Source organism: Thunnus albacares, chromosome 8 (assembly GCF_914725855.1).
Source record: "Thunnus albacares chromosome 8, fThuAlb1.1, whole genome shotgun sequence".
Classification (NCBI taxonomy): Eukaryota; Metazoa; Chordata; class Actinopteri; order Scombriformes; family Scombridae; genus Thunnus; species Thunnus albacares.
Window position 1 is genome coordinate 19,136,254 of NC_058113.1, and position 22,474 is coordinate 19,158,727.

Genomic DNA, 22,474 nt, shown 5'->3' on the forward strand with positions numbered 1-22,474 from the left:
ACTGAGGGAGGAGGAAGAGGAAACGATAGTGTGAGCTTCTCCCTCCATGTCCTCAAACATTTGTGAAAACAGTACATGGAGGAGCAACATTTGGCTTAACATCTTATAGTTAATAGCAATCCTCCAAAAACACTTATATCTTTATGTTCAGTTGCCCGCCCCCCCAACCCACTTCATTTGATTCAAGGTTTTAGAAAAGGACATTATTCCCTCAAGTGATTAAGAATAAAGCAACATCACAAATACACTAAAACTACTTAACCAGTCACTACGATGCACTTTGCATCATTTTTTGCAGAGGGAAATTCATTGCTTAGACTGTTCAACATTTCTCATTGGCCACTGTTTAAAGGGGGTCTCCTTTAATTACGCTTGTTTACTTTCCGTCAAAATATCTAATAAGTAGATATGGCCCATAGATTGTCAATGCAAACACATACTAAAGAAAAGCGATAGGTCCAAACGATTTGGTCTATGCTTCTCACAATGTACTAGTTATTGTGTTTGTGGGTGACATCATTACAGAGTTTACTTTGAAATCTCCTTTTTGATGATGTGTTCAGGCACAATAACAAAAGATTTTTCTCCCCTCTAAAACAGACCCATTTGTAATAAAAGTTTCCTTTTATCTAAAACTACCTCCCAATGCACACAAGATGGTAACTGTTGATAATCGGCATGGTTTCCTCTGCTGTTAGCAACCAAGTTCATGTTCTTTGGCATGACAGGTGGTGCAGACTGTGTGGTGTCAAGGTGTATGTGTATCTGTGTTTGCAGAGGGATTAGGGAGATACAGCTGTATAGACCCTCCTGAACTCATAATGTCCGATAAGTAATGAGTCCAAAGATTAACTACAGAAACCTGCGTTAAAAAAAAAAAAAAAAAGAAGAAGGAGAACATAAATGATGGTCATTGGCATAGCAGTCCCAGGTTTGCATACAGGCTTTTCTCATCACCAGGTATCACTCCAGGGGTCAAAGTTCAAAAGTCTTTAAAAGGGGAGTGGTTGGGGGTAGGCTGGCCCTCCGGGTTAGATTGGAAGCAAACAAGTTAATGCATATTCACCAGGCAGAATGATCTCAAAGTCAGGTTTGCTACTGAGGGGCTCCAGTCACACCTGAAGGGAGAGTTTATGTTTGAGCCTGGTTCAGTCTCTGAATCAAAGAACAATTGCCTTCCAGTTTGTGTTTTGCCTAATATGCTCCAGCAACAGTCAGAGGAGGGAAATCACTTCCCCTAATTTAAGGACGTATGCTCGAATGCACGTCCCATTGATGCCCCTTTTCCGCTCTTCATTTCCACAATTTTTTGTACATGATTCCAAGTATTAGTAAAGAGTTCATGTTTTTTTTTTTTTTCTTCATAATCGCATGTTAAGGTTGTTTTTTTTTTTTTCTTTTAAAAAAAATTGCATTTGTTTTCTGCCCCGTCCTGAAATAAGCAAAGGGCTCCTCCCTGGTTCACAGTAGGCTGTTTGAGAAATTGCAGCAGTGCTTCTCCGTTGTGGAGGGATGGGATGGCCTGATGGTTGGTGGGGTCGAGGAGGGACTGCAGTTCACAGTTTGGCTTTCAGAAAGGACAGGAATATGTGGCAACAGCAGCAAGTGAGTGATTTTGCAGAGAAACTGGTGATTTTTTCATTTTTTGGCTTTCTTTGCTATGATTTGATGGTGTGCATATGTATTCCTGTGGATGTGTGTGTGTGTGTGTGTGTGTGTATATGTGTTAAGTGTAGTGTTGCGTTGTGTATTGTAGCATATGAAGGTGTGTTTGACAGATGTGTTGCATTTCTGTATGGGTGTGTGTATATTTGGTGGAGTATTTTCATTTGCGTTTAACGTCAGACCCTGCGCTCTACTGGTTGTTGCAGACACACTTCGCTACCGGCCGATACGATGGGGAGTCTGTTGTCCATGTGGTAACTGATCAGGTGACTCACACTTTCAAACCGATGGTCTTTTGTACGAACCTGAGAGACAAAAAAAAAAAAAATGGAGGTAAATTTAACTACCTACACATACACAAACAGGTGTTAAAACTACAAAAAAATGCTTCTCCCCCCGCTTTGTTATCTCTCTTTCCCTCATGATCTCACTCACCACTCCTTCCGGGTCGACTAGTAGCAGGTGTTTGGGCTGACCCCCCTGCTGTCCTGTGAGGACATACTGCCCGGGCGTAGTCCCAGACTCCCGCACCAGGAAGTCTCCATCGCGGGTCAGCAGCCTCTCTGCTTCCCTGCGACTTAAGCTACCATGGAACCAGGCCTCACACTGCAACTGCTCCACCAGAGGGGGTGCTGCTGTCATTGAGCTTGGGCCACCATGCCCAGAAACCCCCAGAGCATCATCGAATGGCTCTTTAAAAAAAAAAAAAGAAAACACATAATGTATACATATAATATAGTATTTCTCTGTTGAAATCCTCAAATGCATGCTCATATAGGTTTTGTTATTTACTATTGTCTGAATTCCTATTTAGAACAAAACATGATTGGACATTGTCAAAATGAACCACATAGTCTCTGACAGTTGTGTGCTATACACTGATAGTGGATGACGTCTTTAATGTGAAAAGCTTTACGCATTCAACCAATCATGTTACATAAAATGCCCCTGTAATGCACAAAGCCACTCTAATTCCCTTATCTTCCTCCAGGGCTGCCTTCTGTGGGCAGAACCATTCTTCAATTAGGCAGTCATATAGAATGTACAGTACATTTACTCTGCTCAACAAGAGCAAGTGCTAGACAATGATTAACCCTTTTTCTCTCCTCATGGTGAAAACAGCACATTTTAATTACTGGTATTTTAGTTACAGTTATTATTTTTTCAAGTGACTCAGTTTCCTGGAAAGTTAGTCAGTGTTTTTTTTAGTTGACAGTTCCCCTAATTAATGACATTCCCACCAAAGTTGGGGCACTTACTCATGTCAAAAGCATCTCTGTGAGCGTTTCCATTGGCTGCAACTGGGGGTCGGGGTTTATCCACATTGACATATGAAGGGTCATCAAACAGTTCCCGTCCCCCATCTTTGGCACCCACTGAAAGCAAACAAACAAACAGATATCAGTAATCTTGGCACACCCTTAAATTTCCTAAAAAGCTGGAATTTTAACCAGCTATGACAAGTCAAGACAAGAAACACAAGAGATGGGGAAAATGACCAATGTATAAATAGAAATTTGAAAATTTATTGTTGCTATTACTTCCAACAAAACAAGTTACTTAATCTCTCCATTTTGTGTCTAAATGATAAGTTTGGTTCATCCCTTGCTCCTGATTAACAGTGAATGACAGATAGAGAGAGAAGCAGACAATTGAGTAGAGACAGATCACCTGGCAGAGGCGGCAGAGGATGCTTGTGAATGTCATTCTGACCTGACTGTCCGTAAGGCTGCAAAAACAGAAGCATATAAACAAATAATGAGTCACTGCCACACACACACACACACGCAAGTATGTCTACAAAAATAATTTCCCTCTGTTCCGGCAAAGGTTGAGTCTGGCCAGTTAAAAGGGTTCGGAAGGTCAGTCGTGATTTGCGCAATTCCAGCTGAGTTACAGTTTCCTGATAATTTACTGAGCTCTTAATCTGATCTGATCTCTTAACTGTGTAACCACCAGTGTCTGGATGTGTTGAATCATGTGTATAAGTAAATCTCCTCTTCCTGGTGTGATTACGTGCACTGTCTCACCAGTGTGGCTCCTGGGCGGGTCCTCATGTCAACAAGTCCACCAGGGGGAGGCTGTTTTCCAGGGAAATTATTATAGTAGGGGACATCAGGAGGTGGGGCAGCCTCATCATCTTCCTCCTCCCATGCAGAGCCATCAAATGGCGCCATTCTGGAGAACAGTGGTGAGAGAAATGTTAGAGGGGACGAAATACAAACAGTAACTCATGTTTTGGGCTCATGTGAGTGGAGACATGCATAGTTTTACCTGTCATGAGGTGTGACAAGTTTGGGGGGGTTCTTCAGGTACTGTTTAAAACGCAGTTCGAAGGCCTGGCCGATGGTGCTGATGACTTCCTGGGCTAAACCCTCTGAACACTCCAAGATATGACATGCTGCAAGAGAGGAGGAACAAATGACTAATAGGATAACTGCAGCAACATGTTCTCAAATGCAATAGTACAGTCATGACACAAGACGTGTGAGTGTATGTCACCTACATTTAGAACATGTTGAATTATATCTAAAGCGTTGTTTAATATTGCTAGATCCTTAATGTACACGATATAAGCTCATAGATTCGCTCTGTGAGTGCAAAACCAATAAATTGTGCTTTTTTTCCTCCATTACATGGAAAATCAAGCCGCATGTCCGCATATTTAGTGCATAAGCATGAAAAAAGTAGATCCTGCCAAAACATTCAAACAGTTCTGTTACTTCTTATGCCTATTTAGTGGTAAATGTACTGTTTCTTCCTTCGCTCTGCACACTGGGTCTGTAATGTCTGAGCTCAAGTGGGCCGTGTATCCTGATTTGAGAGGGAATAAAAAATGAATAGAGCCATTTCATTTATTTAATAGGATTCATTTATATTTCAATAAAATTGCTTGTTCGGATTTATTTACAGCATTTTCTGAAAGGGAAATCTCAAGACCTGGTTCTCTGTGTATTGAGAGTGAATGTAGAGAGTAAATGTGTGACTTATGTACAAAAGGAGGAACTGACAAAGCAATATTTAGATCTATATCAGTTCTATGAAATGAACAATGAGAAAATTCAGCATCACTTAAATACAACTTTTTTTTTAAGTGTCTATGAATTGACGGATGTTGCCTGAGTTAAGGTGTCATTTTGTTGTTTCTGCTCACCTCTCTGGTTGACTGGGTCTTTGGCCACATATGCTACGTACTCAGCCGTATCCTGAGGGAGACAGGGTAAGACAGTTAGGGGAGGAGGGGAAGGGGAAGAATCGATAGGAGGAAAAAATGAAGGGCAGGTTTAGGATAGAAAGGCTGAGAAGAGGAAAAAAAGAAAGAGAGAAGAAGCTGCAGTCTTTAAGTCGTAACAGAAGTTAAAAAACATACACTGAGCTGAAAGAGAGATGACAGGAAGTAATGAGATCAAGCTTGGAAGAGAAGGACTGCAAACCAGGCAAGGCAGCAATGGAGTGAGTGGTATTTATAAGAATAGACAATGACAGAAGACAGGAAGGAAGGATATGCAGGCTGAAGAAAGATGGAAAAAGGCCAGAGAGATATTCAGGCTGAGAGAGAGAGAGAGAGGGTTGGGTGACTCACTGGGTCTCCACCAGAAGCGAAGGAGATGGACTGCATGTGATGATTGGCGATTATCTGTGGAGAAAAAGAAAGAAAGGAAAAGGCAGAGAGAGAGAAAGAGAGGGGGAGAGAGAGTGAGCGAGAGAGAGAGAGAGAGAGAGAGAGAGAGAGAGAGAGAGAGAGAGAGAGAGAGAGAGAGAGAGAGAGAGAGAGAGAGAGAGAATGTGGGTGACATGAAGTATGTGGGAAGTGAGATGAAAGCATGTGGATGGAGAGACAAATGTGGAATCATTACTGAGAAAAGTGCTTTTTCCTCCATTGAGTGCCATCAACTGCAGCAGAGATAAAAACTAAGTAGGGACCAGTGGATGGAACACCTTTTTAACAGTCCATGTTGGATCAATAACAGCATCAACACTTGCTAATGCTCCCCTGCACAATGTGTGGTCTGTATTTGTGAATGGGTATACGCGCTGCATGGCATGTTTCTTTGTGCTGCGTGTTAATGTGTATGTGCTGCACTACTGTATACCATCTCCCCAAAGAAACAAACATCATTCAGTAGCTATTAACTCATTAGAGGTCTAGGAGGAGGATCACATGATGCCCTGTGGCGATGCAGGAATGAAGACGATGGTTAAGAGGGATTTGTGCAGTATCCAGAGTAAATGAGGCAAACAAACCGGAGTGGCTCTAAATTTATCCTGGCATCCCCTGAATGTCCCAAAAGGTAACAACATGGACTTTGCTGATGACCAAATCACAAGAAATAAGAAGTAAGTTTGTAGTTCATAAAAGATATTTTCTTGGTTCCACAATAAAATTTTAAACTACATTTTTATTTAGGTGCAACCATTTCACTAAAATCAGTTTACATAATTTCTTAGTGTGTGAAAGGAGTGGGCATCATTTTTTTGTATTTTTCAAAACACATTCACTGAAATGATCATCAAACTAACTCTGGGCAGATACTGTAATTCAGGTTAGCAGACATAATAGTAGATAACAACAATAATTCAGTTTAGATATTGACACAGGCTTTCAAAGACAAATGAATATACAATGAAGTAGGTGTAATACAAATGAAAGCATTTACAATTCTATTAAGTTTGTCTTTAAAAATTGAGTCTGTAGAATCCTTAAAACCACACAAAATCCCTCAAACAGAGAAATCTCTGGGTTTACTGTGCTTCAGTAAACTGTACAGACTAAGAGCACTCTAGGTACCAGACAATCCTCTGGCAACAACAGAGAGCTGTAACAATCAGATGTATCTCTGACTCACAACCAAATGTCTGGCTATCAGGGAAAAATCTAGCAAACACCATAAGATTTTCTCTGAAACTGGTTCCTGTCTCACCTGTTTGCAGTCGGCGGCCAGCAGGTTGAGGCTGCTGGTCGAAATGGTGAGGCTGATTGTCATGCCAGCAAACTGTAGGTTACTCTTCCCCAGAATAGACGTCAGACAGCGAGACGAAGGCTGTGGAGGAGAGGGATGCGGTCTAAGAGTAGTAAACAAACAAGGTGCGGAAACGGAAAACTACAGGGCTTTTTTTTTATTTTTTTAACTTCAACAGGGCACAATAGTCTACTGAGTGCTCCATGCCTGTGCATGAGCCTGTGGGTGTATGTGTGGAAATGCCTGTGTGTGTGGGAGTGAGAGAACAGCTGCAATTGTGAAAGTGATCCTGTCTACAAGGCCAACTGTGACCAATGGTGAGTAGCCAGGACAGTTCACATACTGTAGGCTTGACCATGAGCATCACACGGACCACGCCAGCAGTACTGTGCCAGCCCGTTTATCCCAATCCTCCTCCTGTTCTCATGGCTTTCATCCATATCTGCTTCAAAATAATTGGAGTATGCTGCATCAGGACAGGATGCACATGCTCAGCCATATTAACCTCAGTCCAGCCAAATTAGAGAGACTAGTTTAGTTTAACATATTTTAGTTTAACTGTATTTTGCCTGGTGTGCTGCATTGCCAGACATTCCTTGGTCAAACCCTGCTATGGGAGTGCGCTGCTGGATTTAGCCACCTGTTTTATGGACTGTTAGGGTGGATGTTTTTAGTTTTACAGGAATACTGTGCACAGAGACACAGTCTTTGAAGCAGCAGACTGGCAGCCATGACTGCTAATCCTTAGTGCTTCTTTGGCCTAAAACTGGCTCCGCGCAACCTACCACTCCACCTCTCCAGCCTCCCTTGTGACAAGAAGGAGGGGGAGAGAGAGACCAGAGAGTGATTGGTAATTACCTGCGAGTAGCCCGCTAACCACAGAAGTGTACAATCAGCCTAAATCAAGATGTGTGTATGCGTGCGTGAGAGAGTGTGTGAGGATCTGAATAGCCAACTGACCACAGAGTGGACAATCACGCTAAATCTAGCTCTCATCCAGAAAACCCTTTACCACTGCCGCCCACTTAAGCCGTATAAATAAATAATGTCCTGTAAGGGTGTGTGCTGGTGTGCGTGCTGTGTACCTTTCTCCTGCGCTGTGCTCCTTTTGCTCCGGGCACTGCCTCGCACACCACCGAGATAGCCTCCCTGAAACATTACCAACATACAAGTGTTGCAACAGCACGTCATTAACCCTCACACCTTCCTGTATTCACAATTATGTGAATTAAATGAAGTCTAGCAATGGGTGATTGAATTTATCGTCCCTGGCAACTGGATTCGTCCTTGCCACAGAGACAAAAATCACTAAGGAAACCAGAAGGAAACCACCAGGATTCCAGAACATTCTAATTTAGGGGCTGAGAGAGCAGCAGACATGCATATATACACACACACACACACACACACACACACACACGCGCACATATGGGCGCAGACACAGTCAGGCATTAACACAGCAAGAAACAAGCAAGCAAGCAAATGAGAAAGGAAACGGCACAGAAAACGAGCAAACAGACAAAGAAATGTACGTGAGGCGAGTGGTGCATGTGAGTGTATGTGGTCAACATTTCTGAAAATCTAACCACACTTTTACCTTCTCGCCCCCACATGCACAAACGAGAAATGAGTTCAGAGAAAAACTGTAAGCCAGCAGCAGATGAGCAGTGCGTGGTCTCACCTGGTGACCTGAGTTCTGGTGTTGAAGTCCAACGCTCGCATGGACTGCAGCACCTCCACGCAACCCATGTACTACACAGGAAACAGGAAGGCCACACATTAGCATCCGACATTTCCTACATTGCAGTCCCATTGGACAGACGGAACACAATATGGGCAACAGAGGAAGAAAGCAACAGAGTCCTTTCCTCATTTCTGTGTTAGATTCTGAAAGCATGTAAAAGAAGGCTGTTTGTAGAGAGAGAACCTGACTTGGAAGTTGAGAGAAAGATTTGTAATTATATATTTTAAGTTAAGAGTTAGTGAGTGTGTGCCAGTCACTTACCCGTACAGTGTAGGAAACACCGGTGGTGCTGACCACGTTGTCGGAGTGCAGCCAGCCACGGGTGGGCTTGTTGACAAAGGAGCCATGGCGCGTCCACTCATCTCCTCCCAGCTGCCCTCCTTCCACCCGTGCCCTCCTGGACGCCACTCCCAGCCGGTTCATGTCCTGTAGAGGAGGTCGGGGAGGGGGAGAAGGAGCGGTTAGAGGGGGAACCGGGTGGTGAGGCGGAGGGGAGGAGCCAGAACTGCTCCTGTCGTCCCCAGAGGACTCAACAGGGGCCTGAGGCTGCTGCGGCCTGCTTGAGGCCTTGAGTCCTGGGAGAAGAGTGGCAGAGACACCCAGACGAAGGGATCCCATCCTGGGGAAGAAGGAGCAGAGGGTGGTGGGGCTGTTCTCAGCCGGGCGGGGAGAAGAGGGGGGCAAGATGGGAGTGAGAGACGAGGAGGAGAGAGAAGAAGGTAAACCAGGGGAGGGAGTGAGGGGGGTGGCAGGACTGGAGGGAGGGAACGATGAAGGATTGGAGTTTGTTTCATCGGTTGAGCTCAGCGATTCACTCCGAAAGTGGGTGTACTTGGTTTTTGGGACAAGCTCCATAATGAATCTGCAGTGTCAGTTTTTATATCCGCGCAAGTCCACACAGGCTCTAGTGATTCAATCAAAGTCTCTTTGTTTCAGTATTCACAGTTTCTCTCTGAAAGGACACACAGCCATCTGTCTGTCTCCCTCAGCATAAGAGCTGCATCCATCTGTCTGGTTGTCTGTCCTCCACTCGTTACCAGGCAGCCAAAATGAAACTGCTTTAAAAACGGCTTTATCCACAAGGAAAGCAGAATGAGAGAAGGCGCAGAGGAAAAGTGGGGTGTCCCAGTTAATGGTAGAATGCAGATGAAAAAAGTTTGTATATAGTGCACCAGTGTAGATCATGTTGTCATCAGTTCACTTTTTAAATCTACTTCAATGTTCATTGTGTTCCCAGAGACTGATGATGACATGCTCCAAGAGTTCATCTTTGAGTAGTGTTTTTGCCATAATGTAAAACAATATCTGTGAGTATCTTGTCCCAACTTAATAGCCTCTCAGTGAAGGCCAGTTATCCAGCTGTCGCCAGCACCATGGAGAATCAACACAAGTGATTGTCTCTCAACGGCCCCTCGCAAGTGTGTGTTACTGCTCTGAGGGGTGCGCACTTGTACGTGGTGTGTTTACACACGCGTGAGGCAGCTTCTTAAATTGCGTCTGTATGTGTGTGTTGGTGTACGCACATGTGTGCATGTGTGAAGCACCTCCCCTCGGCAGCTCTATCCTGCTTGACACAGGCCCATAAAAATCCTATTAGCAGCCAACGAGGGGATCGCAAGGGGGACGCGTGCACTAACACGGCAGCAACACACACACAATACACAGCTCCAATAGGTCGATACTACAGCAAGCACCTGCAGAGCTCAATGAAGCCCAAAAACTGCTTAAGAAGAGAGAGGAGGCTTACTAATGTATGTATGGCTAGTCTCCAACTCAGCACGCTTTCTTCAACATCTACTTTTCAGGTGCATCGTTTTCTCAGATCTTTCAATTCTTCTTTCACTCCCTCTCTCTCTTCCTCCAAATGGTTTCATGTCCTCTCTGAATGGCCCTCACTCTCTCTCTCCCCGCTTCTTCTTCTTCTTCTTCTCTTTTCTTCCAGATTACTTCTTGCCCGGCCTCCTTCCCTCTCTCTGCACTCTTTTCTCCCTTCTCTCTGTCTCCTCTCTTCTCCTGGAAGCCCTCTCTCTTCCTCCACACAATATACTCCGCCAACCTCTGTCTCTCTAACGCCTCCGCCCTCTCCCGCGCCACCACTTCCTCTCTCCTCTTCCAGATGATCTCTCGCTCCCCCTCGCCCCCTCCCTCGTCTGCTCGCCCGTTCTCCAGGCTGTCCTGTTTAACAGTCCCTCTGTCTAATATATTAATGGTGAGCCCTGTCTTTCTGCCTCTCTTACCTCAAGATTAGGGATGGCTAGAGGCTAGGCATGGTCACCTATTTAGACACCAGTAGAAAAGAGAACCGAAAAAGTTAGTACTTAAGACTGGGCCGGCAGAGTTGGGCCCGTTCCTGACTGAAGTTCCTGATATGGCTAAAACAAGTGAGGCTGCCTCGGTTCATGAGTGTTCCCTAATACTGGCCACCTAGGTTAGGATGTTTTTTTTTCTGGAGCACCATTAGAAAGTGGTATGTTGAGTCTGAGATGTTGTCTGTGTCTGGTACAGTGACACACACTGCAGTAGCACGGTGGTGATGTAACACTGGAGAATGTAGGTCACTGGCTGATGACGACTACCGGTGGGCTTGTTGTGATGGTAATGAGAACTGATTGGGCTGATTTGAACTCCCAACCCAGGGTTCCCTGAATGGTGCTGGAGGCTCATCAGAGCTCAACGTGAACTCTCTCGCCCAACTTGAAATGCTCGATTAAAACTGCTCTCTGTTGTTATACTGACCTCTCTGTGCCCAACTGCTCTCGCCCTGATACTTTATTACTACCTAGTTCAAACAGCAAGCCCAGATTATAGTCAGTTACCTGAGAGAAGAGTGTTGACACAGTCTCGTGTGATATGAACAAGCCAAGTGTTATATTCTGGAACTGCTTCCTTATCTAAGGTTGGGCTTATCAAGCAGCGGGTCAGCTCTCAGTTCTATTACTAACTACTGCACAGACACCACATTATACCTCATATTCTGCATAGTCCAACCTCAAAGGAAAACAACAGTCTGTTTACATTAACAGTCTCTCACAACCAAATGCCAAACACACAAAACTGTCTGCAGCGGTTTAACCTCAATAAGAGGCAAGGCTACACCTACAGTCCTGCAGCAAGCTGGCTAGCCGGCCTACACCTCAGTGCTGTTGAGGCACTAGTTATATTTACAATCTCTTGACCTTTACTCCCTCAAAGGAGAGAAAGGTTTGCAAACACCTTGCCTAGATCACTTACACAAGGTTGTGAATTTGGCACCAATGTTTCAGTGACGCCAAGTGAAAAAGCTGATTTTTCCACACGCTAACATTTCAGAACTTAACTGTGTCTGAAGTACAGCGCGCCAGCTTGTAGTGGGCGCTGGATGCATGGCAAAGGAACAGTCGCCTACACCAGTCTAGCACCACGGAGGGATTGTCTAGCAATTCTAGCTAGTCATCCATCTGGTCTTGGCCAAAAAGCACCATGGAGGATCCAGTCACACTCATGCACTGCCAGGCTGGCTGGGATGATCTCCAGAAAGCTGTAAAGAAGTATGGCCGGAAAAGTCACAAAAGACACCCAGTATTTGGATAATCAAACCAGAACAAACAAAACAGACTATCACACCCCTAATAAAACCAGAGATTAATCCAGTGAGGGAATCATCACTCTAAAAAAGGCAAAAGATCCAACATAAATGGACTTATTAACACTAGAGAGGAAAAGCACAGGTGCGTTCTCATATATAGGGGTGCTGAAACACTCTACAAGCAGAGTTAACTCTCGTCCTGCCCGAGGATGTTTTAGTGCACAGAACACAGTGTAGGTCAGGTGACTGCAGAGGAGATGACCCTCTACATGAGGAGAAATCCTGAGTCACCTACACAGACAGTAAAAGGAACTAGCTGTCACAAACATAGCACACCTAATAATCAGTGATTAGTGGCCTGAGGGCCAAGCAGCTGCACAGAGTGATATGTACAAGTGGAACCAGTACCATAATCTAATTCATCAAGTCACTCCTGATAATGGCACATCAGCTTGACTGATGAAGATGGTAGCTGTTGTTGATTAAGGTGAGATCAGGACAAACAGGGCTAAGCTGACTCACACAAGACAGGATAAGGAGGGGTAGACAGAGGACCTGAAACAACCCTGATTCTGGGAGACTGCTGAGCTCCACATAGACAAAGAACGTCTGGTAAAGAAAAAATAAAATCGTCTAAGAAAGAAACTCTAAAAACTGCACACAGTAATGGACTAACCCAGTCTTCTGCTTCTTATCTACTAAGTATATACAATTACCAAATGGAGCAGCACCAGTTTTAAAAGATAAGACAAGGATAAAAGAACTTTACATCTTGTTCTGTCTGCAGCTGCCGCCTGTTGCTATGGCAACAGACATTAAAAAGAGATGCCTGTGGAGGATATATACACCGAGAAGTCCCGACAACGGTGGAAACCTTCAGACAAAGAGCTAACTGCTTTGTCAAAAATCACATGGCAGCAGTTAGTTGCCGCATCAAAGACTTCACATTAGATCTTTTTCTCATCTAACAGGAAGAAAAAAACTACAGACTCCTAGAAAGATCAATAGGTTTCTGGAAATGATCAAAGTTTAACCGGCGTCGCGCCAGCCATAAAACCCAATCAATGTTGACATCCCATGTCGGCTGCATGCACTGACTCCAACTATGTCTGATATTATTTCAAAGAAAAACAATCACTTTTTCTAATTTTCTAACAGTAGAAATAACACAACTACAATAACCATTTACTTCTAAAACACTGTTGTTTAAAAAACTTGCATAAAAACAACCTGAATATTCTGTGCAGCAGCTAACAAAGATAATGATTGTATAACATCCTGCAGAGTAGATCCTATGCTCATAGAGAATAGAAAATCATAAGTCACAAAGAGAGTCTATATTTCCAAAAAAGAAAAAAAAAAAAGTATTTTGAACTGTCCTGTATAAAGTGAGTCTAATCAATTTCCCAAAGAGTTTTTAATGAATGGTAAAACATTAATAGTTCCCTTTTTTTGGTTTAAAAAGCATACAGTTGATAATCCATGGTGATTCATCTAAAGCTGGGCTCCATATTCACATGAGAACCATATTAATGTTTAAACAGCCACAGACTGTCCGGTCATCCGTCCTCTCCTTCCTCTTTCTGGCTCTCCGTCCGTCCACTCCCTGAAAAACGTGCTTCTCCTCTGAGCCGCTCTTCCGCTCGATTAATTCACAAAGTCACTGCCGGCAGCTCCTCTCCATCTATCCTCTCCTCTGTTTGGCTGCCTCATCTCCTTTACTCTTCTCTTTCCTCCTCTGTCTCTCTCTCTTTCTCTCTCTCTCAGCAGATGGTGAAATGGCAGAGCTGCCAGGATGGACAATGGCACTACTTCATTGTGCTCCTCTTCTCCCCTCACGTCTGTCTCTCATTCCCACTTTCCTTCCACCTCTGTGTGAGGGACGAGCACGCTGTCTGTCCTCCCCTCCTCCCAGTCTGGGTGGGTGATGCTGCCTCCCATTCTCTCTCTTACCGTCTCTCTCTCTCTCTCTCTCTCTCTCTCTCTCTATCTCATACACACACACATACACAGGGCTGTTGCCTCTGCCCTCCCCACCTCTTTTTCACCCATCCTACCTCCTTCCTGTTTCCTCCCCTTCCCCCCACCTCCTCTCTGCAGCCTCAGTTAAGCAGTGTACATGTGTATGCACAGCAAGATGCTGCGCTCCTGCACATTAATGCACACACTCCAAGGGGAGATGGAGATGTGGAATAAGGGAGGAAAAGGAGGAGGAGGGGGTATAAGTAGGGAGGGGGGGGGGTGTCCATGTTGGCTATTCAAGGCTCCTCCCTTATGTTTGGTAACCTGAGAAACAGAGTGAAAGAGGGAGAGAAGGAGAGTGGATGGCGATGTTCACCCTCCCTCTATGGGCTGTGCAGAGTGTGATATAAGGTCACTCTATATAACCTTGATGAAAGTGGACAGATTAAAAAAAAAGAGAGAGAAAATCGACTGGTTTTCACACAATAAATATTCCGTTTGTTACTACATGGCTAGAGCTCTCTAGGGAGAAAGGACAGGTTATTACCAGGCAAGCACAATAACAACTGAGTGATTCTGTAAAGGCAGACAGAAAGCAGAGATCCCAAAGATTGCTCCCAACATTCAAGAGAAGGCAGTGTTGCGGAAAGCGGAGGAAACCACCCATACAGTTGCAAAGGAACCGACAGAGTGGAAAGCAAGGAGTCCTCAAATGACACCCCAACATATTGTCCCTGCAGTACTACGTTTGACCACTACACTGTGATCATGTAGTCTAGTCTAGTGCCCTCAGGGACTGTGAAGGATGAAAATCAAGAGAACTGCAGAGTACTACAGTGTCAGTCAGGATGATAGCCGTCACCTTACACCACACAGTGATATGATTGGCGAAGACAGCCCCCACCCTCCACCTGAAGCCCGCACCATGCCTATAACCAGTCAAACACACGACACACTGTGGCTTGGGGTTGACAGGAAGATAATCTTGTGGTTTTTTTAAAACAGTATATGTTTCAATGTGTGAGTTTTTTCTTGTGCTACCCTGAATTGATATTCAAAAGACTCAGTAGCCAGTTTATTAGGTACTCCTACCTAATTGAAAGCAGTCTAACAAGGCAGCCTTCTTTAATGAGGCTTATAATGCTCAGTATTTGACCATAATGCAATACAATTCATCAGCATCACAGTTGAGTCAGCACCTCTCTAAAACATTTAAACCGCCATAAAAGGTAGGGTGTATTGCAGGGCAGTTGTATTGGACTGCATTCATTTTAGCTAGCTCTATGTAATACACTGGCTTCTGAGTGCAGTTAACTATAATTAACTCAAACCACAATGAATGTATGTACATTGGGCTGCACAATTAATCATGCATGACTTCAGTTGCCAGTTTTAGATAATTGTAGAACACTGCCATACCAGCTATATTGAAAGTTACTGCGTGCTGCCAGGGAGAACTTTTAAATGAGACAAAGATGCCAAACATACAGTAAAAATAGTTTGTTTTTTCAAATGACTGTAAGGGGTGAAACAATGTGATGTATCGTACAGTATTGCTCCTTATGAGAGTGCACTTGGTTCAAAATCTGTTGAATAACGCCCCTGTTTTCTGCTGCTGAGAGGCCAATCTTAATGGTTCAAACAAAGCTCCTCTTTTTCAATTCAAAGTCTCAAACTATAATAAAATTACACTAGAATGAAGTTGAATTGTAACACATTGAAAATAAAGAAAAATGGTTGATGATGAAATGATGATTAATCATGCAGCCCTAAATTTACATCAATCTATTAAACACAAGATCAGTTTTTAACCCTCATTAAGAGAAGTGGGCCAAATGATTATTTCTAGGAGAGTTTACCTACTTTAATCTGTCCTTTAAAGCTCTCAGTCATGTTAAAATGCCACTGCTACAACCGATTTACATATCAGACATGAGAGGTTTGACCTTTTTATTAACATTACATTGTGGTTTGAAGAAGCAACCCCTTTGCCACCGTGTCACGGTGTGTTTTCGATTAGGTGGTTGTATCATTTGAATGTCTTACCACATATTCCATTGGCCAACACAGGCTGCCTGTGAGTCTGTAGCCCTAAAAACACCAAAGTGCACATCAGCACACAATACACACACACACAAACACACACAAAAAATCCTCAAGGAGCCAATCACAGCGTGCTCCAATGCCGCCCTTGCAGCTTCTTGACTCCCAGCATGCATTGCTCCCTGGATCAGCTGTGGAGAGGGTCATGGGACCTTCCTTGATATAAATGGCCCGGTTGATCAAGCACAGAGAGACACAACATTGACATTAGACAGAGACAGAGTGAGGTTGAGAAAGTAACAGAGAGTCAGAGCAAGAAAGAGCAAGAGTGAAAAAGAGAAAAGCAATAATCCAGTGTGCATGTTGAAACACACACTTTGGAATGAAAGGAATTAACTGAAAGGACCGCATGTGTAGGATGTTTGTGTCTCAGCTTGCCCAAACGCGAGTTTGTTGCTAAGCATGCAGTGGATGGAATAACACTGTGTGGAAGCTACAGCTCAGTATTTATTAGATGAAACAGTCAGACGGACCGAGACAGAGCTCTGGATCTAATGCACACGCTGCAGGGCCACATCTGCTGTCTGCTCTTATATTGTATGTGTGAGTGTGAGTGTGAGTGTGAGAGTGTGTGTGTACGTATGTAATCTGATTTGACCCGCCTCACTCACACTAGGCCAAAAAAAACGAGCACGGATGAGTAAACGGGCCTAGTGACTGCTAAACCCTGTCTAACATCAGTTCAAATTATGGAGACAAGTAAGACAAAGATGATGATGATGAAGATGATGAGCTCAGAGGGAATAGTGGGAGGGAGCGTGACTGAACAAGGCAAAGCCTCTCCGATTGGCAGAGACGTGCAAACACACACGTATATGCGGACAGCCAAATGGCAATCAAATTTTCAAAAATTAGTGGTGGGAGTGAACATTAGATTAGCAAGGCATTCAGCAGGAGGCCTTTCTGCTGGTTTCATGGCTCACCACGCACACAGCAAACATGTGAGCTGGCTATTTTGGGTTGTGCCAACCCCCTCCACCAACCCCCTCTAACCACACTCCTTCCATCATTCCCTTCCCTCTGTCACTCTCTGCCTCAACTTCCCCCTAGTTTCAACTGTCGTTTTTTTCATAAACAGTGTTATTTCTTCACCTAAGTTCCCAGTCCACCTAACTACCCTAAATACTTCAAATACTAAAACGTGTTCGCCTCGAGTTTCAATAAATGTCAAGTGCCAAATGTTTGAAATGCTTTATCAGGTTTTGTTTACATATTCGTTGATCAGGTATTTCTTGGATGAAGTCATGACTTTGCCAATTTTATACAGCTGTAGTTCAAGTTCTTGTTTGGCTGATTGGTTTACAGTAAGACTACATTAAATGCTGTCGTGCTTGAGGAAGAGAAGAGTGTGAGAGGTTAATTGAATAAAAAAGTGTTGGAAAAAAAGAGTTTATATTCCTTAAAATAGCAAAACTCAGGTATTGCAATGACACCAAATTTAAATAATACATCTTCCTTGTCTACTTAACCAGAATCTTTGTTAACAAGTTGAGGTGAACATAAACTCAAGACCTGTTCCTGCATGAGGAGACATCTGTCATGAAAGAATATAACATTTCAGCTGTAAAAATAGGTGAGAGGCACAAGTATTTCCAAGTCCTTGCTCTGCAAACACATTTCAATCCATCTAATAGTTGATTCAATAGTTTTTTTTACTGTATAACCGTACTGCTTCAACTATTTAGGTTGTGTTATCTGATACAAGTACATCATGCAGAATCATTTTGTTTTAGCAAAAATGTTTCCAAGTCAATGTTTTTTCAGCTGCTCAAATGACAACATCGATTTTTATCACTTTAACTGATTTTTGTCCAATTTTAAGTGAAGCATTATATTAAAGTGCTTTTCTCCTCTTAAAACTGTTGCAATGCTCTGCATCTGCCAAGCAGTCTTGGGCGTGTTAATTATCTTATGGGTGATTTATTATTCCCAGAAATCACTACAGGGAACAATCTAGAGCTTTAAACTGGTGATAAAAGCCAAGGACTAACCAGGAAATGAGAATTTAACCTGCTCCAGACCTGTCCACCTAAAGTGACCCTGCTTGCCAGAGGAGCAACTTCAATCTCACACCCAAACACATAACCAAGAAAAGTGGAGAAGCCTGCAAAAGGAGGTGACCATGCAATCTCAGCTATCTGCATAAAGAGATATTGGCAATGATAAAGCCTCATAACGTACATTGCACAAGAGAATCATACTAATGCACGTGTCAAAACGCAATAGTGCCGTATCAATCAACTGTGTGAGTACAGTCCTGTTTATGTAAATAACACTCAAGCTGCACTCACTTATTTTACACATCACACAGGAAAAAAGATTATAATCAAATTGTGGTTGACACAATGTAGTGAACATTGAGCATGTTGCACTCGACTGAGCAGCGCAGGAGGAAACACAGCTGAGGCTCAGTCCCATTGTGTAGAGGTAGAGACGGACAACCACATGCTATGACCTCAAAAACAAACTCATACAGTTTGTTACCAGGACACATACACACCAGATGGAAACACACAAGCAAATAAAACCAACACCGACAGACAAAAGTCTCACAAACACAAACACGTCAGACACAGACAAACATCCTCACACGGAGAGACACGCACACAAAATTGCATTATGGCCTGTTGATGTGGAGATTTACAGTCTTAACATGTTTACCGCAGCTTAGTTCCTCACCACTGTGTTTCATCAATGTCAAAGTTTCAAGTAGCACTAATTTGAGGCTAATTTCAGCACTAGCATTCCCTACTTACAAAAAAAGAAAAAATCAAAGCTTATTAGAGTGACTGTGTGTATGTCTGCGTGCACGAGCATGCACACCTGTCAAAGTGAAGCTGTAACAATCACAGGTGTCACGCTGGCCCGTCAATCAGGACCTCAGCTTTCACTGCTGATTGATTTGGTTTGAGCAGAATTGGACAGATCCAATTTTAATCGAGCGGATTTTGGATTGTGCCAATGCTGTGATAGAGTGGCTGAGATGCTCCGCTTTGACTGACAGATTGTGTCTTGGACTGTCCCTCTGTTTGTGTTGTTTTTGTCCTTGTTTGTGTGTGTGTGTGTGCGTGCACGGGTCTTGTTTGACTGGCTCCTGACATGTCTGAATCTACCATTTTTTGGATCAGGTGTTGATTGGACCCTCTCTTCCCCTTCCATTTCATCAGCGGAGATAACTTCGCCATATATCATGTCAGGGGCTGCTGGCCTGAGCGGTGTGGCTGACCCTGATAAGAGAACCGAACCTACTGCTTTCAGTCGCCTCAATCATCCCACATACCCTTGAGTCTGTGTCCATAATAGTCTGTCTGTCCTTCACTCCTTCATGGTGAACTTTCACTCTGTCACAGTGACCCTGATTAAACACATCTTGGGTGTGTTTTGCTGATAGGTCTCCATGGATACGCTTGACACAGAGGAAATAGTGGACCATAATCGCCAGTTTACTGTGTGACTGAGCAGATTTGAGCGTGCATGCTGTGATAGGTTCTATGGCTTATCTCACTGACAACTCACTACAACCCGAAGAGTTTCAGCTCAACTCTCGAGACTACCGGGACCATTTTAGTACAGATTTTAGACTCAAACACTTAATTTATGGCTGCAAATTTAGAGATTAATCTGCCAACTATTTCCTCAATTAATCTATATGTTGTTCATAAAATGCATATTTTGTTCATAAAATGCAATAGAACAGTGTATCCATCACAATTATTTTAAAGCAATTGCTTGTTTAGTCCCACCAACAGTCCAAGACGCAAAGACGTTCAGGGTAGTATCATATCAGAAAAAGACAAGCTGAAAATGCCAGAAGGTGGGACCAGAAGACGTCTGCCAGTTTTGCATGACAAGTGTCGCACACAATGAATTGATTACCAAAGTAGCAGCAGATTAATTTTCTGTAGATCAACTAAATGATTAATCAACTAATCATTTCAGCTCTAACTCAATTTGAGAGTATTGCTGCGTCTAATATAGAATATAACCAAAAGGCATTTCAGTGATCTTTTATGTATTCATTTGCTGAAAAGACACAAGCTTGGGGCCACTCAGTTGACTTCTCATCATTGCCTATTTTGAACTAAACTATAGTGCTTCACAGTGACTGTAATTCTTCAGTGTGGCTTAACTGGAAGCTACTGAAACTCTAAACTCAAATAACCTAACTTCTTTGACAGCGCGAAGGCGAATACAAGTTAAACATTTAGCTAGTGTGTGATTAAGGGGAACACTGTTCCCCTTAATCACCCGGCAGGCTACTCTGTATCGTCCAAATATAGCCTAATAACACGGCTATACAAAGGCAGAACGATGCTTCCCAACGGACACCACTAAGAGAGTGGGTCAAACATTTCCTCAAAGTTTTGATATGTACACCGACGGTGGTAGACACTGACGCACAGCACGCACAGTCCAAAAAAGTGTGGTCAACTTTGACGAGCAAAACTTACCAGCTCTCTTCCTCCCTTTCCGTCGAGTTGCTCCCCCTGCCCACCAAGCTGTAACTGTACAAAGTTCAGCTTAAATTTCACCTAACGTGAGAGGGTGTCGATGTTTTTTTTGTCCGCCCGCCGCCTTACAGTTTAAGTTAACTTCATAAAGAGATGTGTCTAAACTTCTTCTTTCCTCTCCCTTTCCTTCCCTTCCTCCTCCCCCTGCCTCCCCCCTCCACGGTCACGACAGAAGCCACTTCCGCGAACAAATGGCAACGTCATCTGGCCGCGGATGTGTGTGTGTTTGTGTGTGTGTTTGTGTGTGTGTGGTTAGTGTGTGTGACCCTGTTTTGCACCTGGCCTATTCACTGCGGATTACGCAAATGTAGAAATCCCAGATTGCAAGCCAAAAACTTTAGCAATGAATTTACCTTAAATAAATACCACATGCGAACAAGTTAAGTTTTGTTTTTACTCCTTAGCTACCGAAAGACCATGTCTGCCTGTAGTTTTCCAAATGAAAAATCCCTTCTGTAAACTATTATCGTCATCTTAATTTCGATTTTGTTCTAATTTGATCTACTAGGAACCCTGAAGTAGGTTATTGGGTATATTGCACTGATCAACTATAGGATTTCACATTTTTAAAATATTGGGCTATTTGTAAAGTATACAGAACTGTGTTTCAAACTGTGTGACTTGCTTGTAATAGTCACCAGTGGTGGAGGAAGCATTCAGATCCTTTACTTTATTAAAAGTACCAATACAGCAATAGAAAAATACTCCATTACAAATAAAAGTCTCACATGAAAAACTCCTACTTAAGTAAAAGTACATAAGTATTAGCCGTAAAATGGACTAGTAAATATGTAAAAGTACACGTTTGGTCCCTCTGACTAATATATTATTATATATGACATCATTAGATTATTAATACTGCAGCATCAGTGTTAGAGCAGCATGTTACTGCTGGAGCTGCTGGAGGTGGAGCTAGTTTTAACTACTTAAATACAGTTAAATACTTTAGTCCAGTGGTTCCCAGCCTAGGGGTCAGGCCCTTCTAAAGGGTCACCAGAGATATCTGAGGGGTCGTGAGATGATTAATGGGAGAGGAAAGAAGAAAAAACAAAGTTCTGATACACAAATCTGTTCTCAGTTCTTGGAATTTTTCTCTTATCTGATTTTTGGTGAAATATTGGATCATTTTATTATATTTCTGTTTCCTTTCATACTCTAATTGGAACTTGAGCTGGAAGAAGCCAAATTTCACTGCCGTCAGTGTTGCCATCTGCTGTGTCAGTGTGTATATGACAATAAATCCTTGTGAATCCTCATTTGAACATTTATTGAAATGAAACCACGTGAGAAGTTTAGAGGGAAAAATCACTATTTAGTGGAGCTGTTAACAACTCTCTAGCCCTTTCATGCATGAATTATTAAATCACAGAGTAAAACATTTGTTTATTGTTTATTTTTACTCTTAAACAAGTGAAAAATCATGTCAGTAACTTTTTTTTTAATATATTGAATTTTGAAATGTGTCCACTGTAGTGGACACCATGCATCAACAGAGTAAAAAGTGATTTATGGAAATCAATATAAGCAATATATATATATATATATATATATATATAATTTTATTACTAAGAGCAAATGGTATGAAAACACATAGACACTTTAGATAACAACAACAATAGAGAGGATATTTGAAAAACAAGACCTAAGCCCAATAGACAGAATGTACCCTTTGTTGCATGACGTCCACTGTAGTGGGCACCATGCATGAAAGGGCTAGACATCTGAAATGTGACCCCGACTACACACTGCTTTTTGTAAGACGTCAAAAATCAAAAAGGTTGAAAACCACTGGTTTAATCTTTAACAATGTGTTGCATTTTAAAAGCTTGTTATATTATCCATTGTGTCAAATCTTCATCTGAAAAATAACTAGTAACTATATATGTCAAATAAATGTGTGCAGCAGAAAGTACAATATTTACCTCAAAAATATAGTGGGGTGGAAGTATAAAGTAGCATAAAA

The 22,474-nt window shown here is 42.8% G+C and overlaps 1 protein-coding gene across 3 annotated transcripts; it reads right to left on the reverse strand.

Annotated features, from left to right (window-relative positions):
* Positions 1-1,649: 1,649 nt before the first annotated feature.
* On the reverse strand, positions 1,650-20,686 carry shc1 (SHC (Src homology 2 domain containing) transforming protein 1). Of its 3 annotated transcripts, XM_044358136.1 has the most exons (14): positions 20,452-20,681; positions 15,944-15,988; positions 8,632-8,796; positions 8,308-8,378; positions 7,712-7,775; positions 6,588-6,707; positions 5,249-5,302; positions 4,820-4,871; positions 3,940-4,066; positions 3,696-3,843; positions 3,337-3,394; positions 2,925-3,041; positions 2,101-2,357; positions 1,650-1,970 (listed from the first exon to the last, which is right to left on the reverse strand). In XM_044358136.1, exons 2-14 carry the CDS (start codon positions 15,953-15,955, stop codon positions 1,842-1,844), a joined length of 1,374 nt encoding a protein of 457 aa, XP_044214071.1. In that variant the 5' UTR covers positions 15,956-15,988; positions 20,452-20,681; the 3' UTR covers positions 1,650-1,841. The 3 variants fall into 3 exon arrangements, with proteins under 3 accessions (XP_044214071.1, XP_044214070.1, XP_044214072.1); XM_044358135.1 differs by lacking the exon at positions 15,944-15,988 and having other exon boundaries at positions 8,632-11,887; positions 20,452-20,686; XM_044358137.1 differs by lacking the exon at positions 15,944-15,988.
* Positions 20,687-22,474: the final 1,788 nt, after the last annotated feature.

Excerpts from the sequence above, each read along its gene's own strand:
- shc1 (XM_044358135.1), bottom strand. The coding sequence starts at position 9,225 with ATGGAGCTTGTCCCAAAAACCAAGTACACCCACTTTCGGAGTGAATCG. Across the intron at positions 8,379-8,631 it reads GTGTTTCCTACACTGTACGG|TACATGGGTTGCGTGGAGGT; the intron begins GTAAGTGACTGG and ends TTTCCTGTGTAG. Across the intron at positions 4,067-4,819 it reads AGACCCAGTCAACCAGAGAG|CATGTCATATCTTGGAGTGT; the intron begins GTGAGCAGAAAC and ends CCTCTCTTGCAG.